General features: G+C 49.6%; 3 protein-coding genes across 3 annotated transcripts; 1 reads left to right on the forward strand and 2 right to left on the reverse strand.

The window, feature by feature from the left end:
• Positions 1 to 1,382: 1,382 nt before the first annotated feature.
• Pmar_PMAR020614 (hypothetical protein) lies at positions 1,383 to 3,236 on the forward strand (the record flags this gene model as incomplete). The annotated part of the gene is made up of 11 exons (XM_002775590.1): positions 1,383 to 1,456; positions 1,503 to 1,627; positions 1,671 to 1,729; positions 1,777 to 1,826; positions 2,093 to 2,237; positions 2,282 to 2,365; positions 2,408 to 2,518; positions 2,574 to 2,685; positions 2,733 to 2,869; positions 2,913 to 3,032; positions 3,078 to 3,236. The coding sequence occupies 11 exons, from the start codon at positions 1,383 to 1,385 to the stop codon at positions 3,234 to 3,236; spliced, it is 1,176 nt and encodes a 391-aa protein (XP_002775636.1).
• Positions 3,237 to 3,665: 429 nt separating this feature from the next.
• Positions 3,666 to 5,015, reverse strand: Pmar_PMAR020615 (conserved hypothetical protein; the record flags this gene model as incomplete). Its single annotated transcript, XM_002775591.1, has 9 exons — positions 3,666 to 3,689; positions 3,736 to 3,813; positions 3,861 to 4,010; positions 4,058 to 4,196; positions 4,239 to 4,375; positions 4,416 to 4,526; positions 4,569 to 4,688; positions 4,732 to 4,847; positions 4,895 to 5,015. 9 exons carry the CDS (start codon positions 5,013 to 5,015, stop codon positions 3,666 to 3,668), a joined length of 996 nt encoding a protein of 331 aa, XP_002775637.1.
• A 222-nt stretch (positions 5,016 to 5,237) lies between these two features.
• Pmar_PMAR020616 (hypothetical protein) lies at positions 5,238 to 6,904 on the reverse strand (the record flags this gene model as incomplete). The annotated part of the gene is made up of 6 exons (XM_002775592.1): positions 5,238 to 5,250; positions 5,295 to 5,383; positions 5,443 to 5,517; positions 5,587 to 5,766; positions 5,855 to 5,931; positions 6,829 to 6,904. The coding sequence occupies 6 exons, from the start codon at positions 6,902 to 6,904 to the stop codon at positions 5,238 to 5,240; spliced, it is 510 nt and encodes a 169-aa protein (XP_002775638.1).
• Positions 6,905 to 7,128: the final 224 nt, after the last annotated feature.

Below are 7,128 nucleotides of genomic sequence, written 5' to 3' on the forward strand. Positions count from 1 at the left end.
CTTGGAACGTCGATATTGGATTATTCAACGACATCATGTATTGGGTTGAAACATGTCACAAGTGTTAACTCAACACCAGTTCCAGCCGAAGACCTTGACTTGAACTCAATATTGAGACCACTAGAGAGTAAGAGGTGCGTCAAGCACTTGACATGGCAACGTGTTCTTGAGCATCACACGCAGGAACCACATTGGGCAGTGAATCTCAGCGGAGCGGAGGAATAAGAAAGCCGAGGTAAGGAGCGTAAGGTGCTATAAGGTACTTACAGAGTTACCTTCTATAAGATCCTGAATGATCGTATGGAAGGTAGGGGCCCAAAAATGCCGTTACAGAATCACCTCACGTGAGGAAGTGCACATTAGAGTCGTCGGTGCCCCAAGGTAAGGCAGCCTTACTAAGGCTCCTCATTGTCCTTCAGCTAACCCTGGCGTTCCGAATCGTATCGTGACCTTATCAGAGAGCCTTACTGCTTCAAGGCGCGAAAATCGTAACGCACTCTACGAATCGTAAATTATCATTTTTGCACCTTGCGATGGCTTGTGAAATAGGCCCTGCACGCAAGCACAAAGCACGCATGCGTATGTCGACAACATCGGCACACGAGTGGATGCCGATTGAACTCATTACGAGTGAACCTGTAAGCAACTAACATAGCATCCAATAGGTCCTAACTCCTCCGTATTTGAGATGATTTGGATACATTAGTACACGTATCAGTCAATGCTCAAGGATGGCTCAAAACCACGGATGTTGAAATTGGTGTAGTCTGAATCTCACAGGAAGTGGAGACTACTGATCGAACAGGTCTCAACAATCAGCTGTGTAGCCGAACATGATGCACGCAGCTCCTTGGGGACTCCAGTCGCACCGTTTAGTCTTCGACCCGACTCCTTGCCATACAGAAAGCGGCAGTTACGTGTAGTCGCTGACTTTCCACTGCTAACTTAGCAGTGTCAACAAACTACCGGGTTGTTAGAGTTTCCCGTCGTATGACCACTGCTCGAGGACTTTTGAGATGGACAGGACGTCCCCTGCTTCACCGAAGCGCCGCTTCTATGGCACGGAAAGCCGGCTCAGAGCAACTGAACCCAACTGTGGAAGATACAACAGTCGTAACCAATAGAGAACTCATAAGTCGCCTCCTGAACAAAATCAAGAGTATGACGGCGAGGTGAGGATCCCCCTTGAACGAACCGTGACGAGTGCGTTGCTGCAGAAATCACGACCCCTCTAAAGTGGCATGGACTCGAACCCTCGAAGGCTTCATGGTCAGGCCTAACTAAAACTGTGAGTAACTGCATCGTTTTTCTACCAGGTGAGTACTGACGACGCAGGCAATACTGACGCTCCTGAGGAGGACTTGCGGCCGCTTTTGTCTCGAATGACGGTATGGGACCTCGTGGAGGTCCTCGATATCATGGCTACTCATTCACAGTGCAACGCTCAAGTGAAGAGGTGAAATTCCACTGATGATGGTAGAGTTCCCAGCAGGTCCCGTCAGGTACCATATTTTTCTTACGAAATTTGCCGAAAGGCTCCTGGACCTCCATAGCAGGGCACGGAGTTATACTGCTAATGGCAACGCTCTCGGCTCATCCTCGACTGCGCTATCCAGACCACGGGAAAGTGAGCGCCGCCCTGGACTTGAGTCTGAATTCGTTATTGTCAGCTTTCACCCCTGACATTTGTGTTGCGGCCTGCCATGCATTGGTCATAATTGGAATACACGTGGGCGGTCGTCGTCTTTGACGGAGCTCAGCTCCATCACGACTCAGGTCCGAGATACGCTGAATATGACGTCATTTGGCAGTGACCCCGAGGGGAAGTACCAAAAGGCTCAACGAGCGGCTGCCGGTCTTTACGTCTCGCTCCTCCCAGTATGGCTGACCACTCGTCGTCTGCAGTGTTGAATTTGATATTCAGATGGCCCTTAGCTGTTCGGTCAGCCCTACGAAGGCATCAACCGTCAAAGGGAGGAGGAGGTCTTCAATACGTCCTCAGTCGGAGACCCGTCCCTCTCTGTCTGCTCATGGAAAGCGGCGCTTGTTGTGGGGTCCAACACTGACTGCGTCTCGTGGACCCGTCCTGCAGATACACCATAGCATTGCTGGCTTTACAGCCAGAGTTACCTCCAGCGGTGCTGACAACCATAACGAGTGAAGACCTGAAAGAGCTCGCCCGATGGTGCCTGTATGATTTGGTGAGGGACGATGATGTCAGGATGAAAGCCAACACGGTAACGCCCTTCTCCTGGACTCATTTTAGTGTACATACACTCAGATATTCTCCCTTGGTGTTCTCTCAAGACTTCAACTAATACCGCAAGAGTATCCCCACCAGCAGTGGCCAGACAAGACCGTCGAAGTAGCAGAACTTCTAGTTGCTAGTGATAGTGATGTTGTTCAGTTGTCTATAGCCGTCAGGAGGAGCGTATCGGAACTCGACGTGTCTCGCAGTCTCGAGATATCAGCACAGCCGCGTCACGACAACTACCAACTCGACCGCCAAGTGAAAGTGGTAGGTCCTGTCGGACCACACTCACTTCGGACTCCCCCCCCACTACTTCCCTTAGGTCGATCTTGTACGGCTTTCCATGGGCTTAGAGCTTTTGCGAATTCCCAGCGATACTTCTCTGGTTGTGGCAGTAGAGAAGGAAGTCAATAAGGCCGTGAAGGCATCCTCGTGTAAGGCCGCCGTCCGGGGTGGTCGGTGATACTGTCACTCTCATCAGCTGCGGTCAGTGGAGCCGTACCGGCCCTCTGGTGGACCACTCAGATTGCACGTCGGACTCGATATCATACTCTACCGTTATGGCATAGACAATGTCTTAATGACATCGATCACCTCAAGAAGACCGATAGATGGAAAGTAGGCAGGGACGGACCCTCCCCCTCTACCAGAATTCCCTCAGGCGTCGTTAGCGCTCATTGCCACCCTTAATGCATTGGAGAGCCACGGTCAGCAGCAGCAGCGACAGCCTCTCTGGGATGAGGTTGATGCTGGATGTGAGGGATATTTCAGCGAAGCCGACGTAGGGCGTCGTGGTTGTTATGTGTAGTCGTATTGCTCTTTGTAGATGAACTTCCTTAATTACGTTCTATCACATAACTGCTATCAAATGCGGCATCGAGAGCAGGTGTCTTGGGAAGTCGATATGATGGGCGTCAACAAGAGATACTTCAAGAACCCTCAAAGTGTGACGAAGCAGCACGGCTCGAATGATGATAATCCATGATGATCATGCTCAAAAAGTTTCCGTTCAGCGTTTCCCATCTGGTTCCGTTGAGTTCGCTGCGGTATGCCACAGTATTCCCATTTTACACACGAAGTATAGCACAGCGCTTGCAAAAACTTCTACATTTTCACCGTTTCCCTCGGAGATAACATCCCCTCGAGTGCTTCAGATGTTCTCTCACTCGTTGCGATCACGAGAAGAATCGTTTTGTCAATCAAAAAGAAGCCATTCCTTTTCGCTTTCAGAACAATTTTTCCCTAGTTCTCCTCGAAGTAACAAACGAGTTCAGCCGACAGGGCTTGTAGGGATCGAATTTGCCTCCCTCGTTCGAGATTACTCGTCAACGAAACACTTCTGGTGGAATAAATATCGCAGCATGGAAACTATAAATGTCAGCTAACACGCGGAACAAATCGATGATGAGAATGTTTACAACTTGGAGGACGGAATCACCTAAAACAATATTCGTTCATATCATGCAAACCCAAATTGACGTTACTCGGGCACTCAGTCTGTCCCTAATGATTGCCTCCGCATCTGAGACGATAGTGTCCAACAGCTCTTGGCACGAAGGCACCTAGAGAGGTCATATTCACAAGCACAGATGGCCAGGAGTAATCTCACTCCGTCGATGAGGCCGATGATTTGGCCACAACTCCAGACGCTATCAGTGGAATCACCAGTCTCATGAAAACTCTTCTTATAGTTGTCACCCTTGATGTAAGGGAGAATAGCCTTGATATCACCCGGCTTCTCCTTCTCTATGTTTTGCACCTCATCAAAGCTCATATATCGATGGCCGCCTATATAAGGACGCCTACTTTCCGCGATGTGTTGTTGGCGTACACCCTCTCCGTGTTTCTCAAACTTCGCATAACGAGAGTTGTACTTTTCTCATCACCATTCACAAGGGCATCTTTAATCCCTTGCTGAATCGGAGCCTCCTTAGTGGCCATAAACCTAATGTGACTTCTGACGATAATAAGGCAAGAGCACCCCTACCTAGTGCCCATGTTCATGCCCTGTGCCCCCATGGCCATTGCGGCCACTAGGTGCTCAGCAGTGCCGCATGCTCCCGATGCTATGAACGGTATCGGCAACTTTCGGAGCGATAGAGGATACAGAGTCCAATTGGTAACCTGAGTGAACCATCAACTTAACATACCACTCCTCGCGCACATCGTCCTCTCCAGGATGACCACCAGCCTCAAAGCCGTCCATGGATATCATATCAGCTCCAGCCCTAGCAGCGGTCATGGCATGCTTTATAGAGGTGCACTTATGGATGACCTAGGGAGACCTCAACAACACACGTTGAATGTCAACAGTCACCTTAACATCGTGCTTCTTGAAAACCTCAATAAACTCCGCGGGATTCCTGCCGGCCGTCTCGACAACCTTCACGCCCTCTTCCACCACCACATCGGCGAATGCTTGATAGTTAGGAGGGACCTAAGGCGAGTCCCTAAATTGATAATGGGGGTCGTAGACCTACTAACGCTGGCAGAATTGTCATGTTAACAGCAAAGGGCTTCTCAGTCATCGCCTTGCATTTCCTGATCTCTTCCCTCAACAGCTCGGGTGTCCTCAGCGAGAGCGCAGTGATAGTGCCTGTTGTAGGAGATTTAGAGAATATACAAGTGATAGTGAGGACTGACCTAGTCCACCAGCATTGGAGACGGCTGCGGCCATAACGGCAAAACCAACATGATGCATTCCGCCCTGCATGATGGGCTTCTCTACACCGAACATCTCAGTGAACTTAGTCTTGATTGGCATGATGGAATCACGTATAAGGAGTCCTCTAGGAGCAGTCCTTATGAGGTCTATAGAAGTATTGAAGTACACTCAGGTGAAGCACTCAGGATGCTGCTGGCGAGAACTCAACACGTTGAAGGAGTAGGAGCAACCATTATACCCTCAAAAATATCATAGATCAGATAAGATCTCCAACAGTCTAACAGCTCTCGCTGCCAGTGTAATGGTAGTGACCATGAGCGACTAGTTGATGTACCTGTTGGGACCAATACGGGCACTTCTGAGGGAAGGGCCGCGTACTTCTTGCCAACTCCATATTTAGTGGGGCCGTAGAGACGATCAGCCTCCGCCAGACTCTTCCTCTGAGATGCCCACAGGGGACGGATTTGCTGAGGGGGGAGGGTGCAGGGAGAATCCTTCGCTGTGCGTTGAGTGATGTTGAGCTTACCCAGGCTCCGAAGAAAGCCCACCATAAGAAGTTGAAGCCACAGAACATGGCAAATCCGAACCATGGGTTGCGATTCTGAGGACAAAACACCAGGAGAATCATGAGGTTGACCACAGAAGATACGAATTAGGTAAGGGCTCTTACTTGAGTGAAGAAGTCGATAAGCGGTTGAGGCTTGGGCATGTCACCGTAGTCCCCCGAGGTCAACTCTGGGTTGAGACCTCTTTCAAAGCTTGGGGTGTACTTCCAACGACGTGTCACCATAGAGGCCATCATGGGCCTCCTCGAACATGCTGCCGCACGAGAGAGCATTACGATGTCAACCTGATTGTAATGGAGAACTGTTGAACGAGTATACACATCTTGCTAACTCGAGTAGACTTTTAATTCCTCAACGACATTTTATTAGCACATTTTGCTTTTCGTCAGCCATGGGAGGTTGTTCTTCATCATCACCACAACACACCAGCCGGCATGTCGTTGACTGCCCTGAGTTCGAAACGGCTCTGGAGGATATGGTGAACCTCAAGTCGTATTTCACCTCTGTTGCTTTATACGCCCGAGGAGATCTCGAGCTCCCCTTTGCCCCCCATTGTAAGCCCTACGTAATCACCAACTTCCATTCGGTGACCTACAGGTGGCTGCGAGGACATCCCCACTAGACTGAATAACTCGATACCGGATGCCGGTACCGGAAGACTGGTGTGGCCCATCTCTGGGTCCGATCGATCTACCCAGGTATAATCTTCAAAAGCTCCAACATGACCTATTTACTCGAGATGACTAACGACTCCGGGCTAGTGTATCAGAGAGCTCAGTCATACCGGTAACAACAATTAGACAAAAACGAGTCGAAAATGCGAGTCAGATTCTCGGTACCTCGTTTCCGCGTGGTATGCATTCTAAAGGGCCGTATTGATCCCAGTGAAGCTCTTCAGTACCTGTCGGGCAGTCTTAAGATGAAAGTTTTCGCGCTAGACGGCAGCTTGAGGCAAGACGTTTGTGATGGATGTTATTCCGGCTGTTAGATGCGATAATGAATTTCACGTTACTCTCAGACATCACGACTTCGCCGTCTCCTTTTTCGATCACCTCCGACTGCATTCTGATCCAAACACCACACGATTAGTTATTCATGCCAATGATCATGCAGAACCTCGTGACTTCATGGAAATACCGCAGTCTCCATCATGAATACGCGTACTTTAGTTCTAGTCTTTGTAAGCCGGTGAGAATTGCTGTTCGTATATGATTGCTCGGGAAACAATACGGTTGGGTGAACAGTCATGAGGGCATTCTAGCTGTGGCCTCTGCGTGGGTGTCATAGGTGACGAGATATTGAGGGAACCACGATACTCGTCGTAAGGATGCGATCTTCAGAGTTACCATCTTGTGATGGCTGGGCAGCCTCCAAGCGATCACGCTCCATATCCTCGAAGTGATTGGTAGACGGATCATCCATACAGGATGTGTGCATCCTGTCTGCCTTGTACACTAGCCACATAGTGTAGCCCCCACCTCAACCTCCTTAACTACACAGTTGTACAACATGAATGGCGCAATTGTAAGCCTATATTTAACTGAGGTTGTCCAAAGATTCCTTCCCCCTTATCGTAGTCGTCCTCATTCCTAAACTTCCGTAGCTTTCACGACCAATTTGTGTATGTTACGCTACCACCACTCAGG

This window comes from Perkinsus marinus (genome assembly GCF_000006405.1).
Source record: "Perkinsus marinus ATCC 50983 genomic scaffold scf_1104296955874, whole genome shotgun sequence".
NCBI classification, from domain to species: Eukaryota; Perkinsozoa; order Perkinsida; family Perkinsidae; genus Perkinsus; species Perkinsus marinus.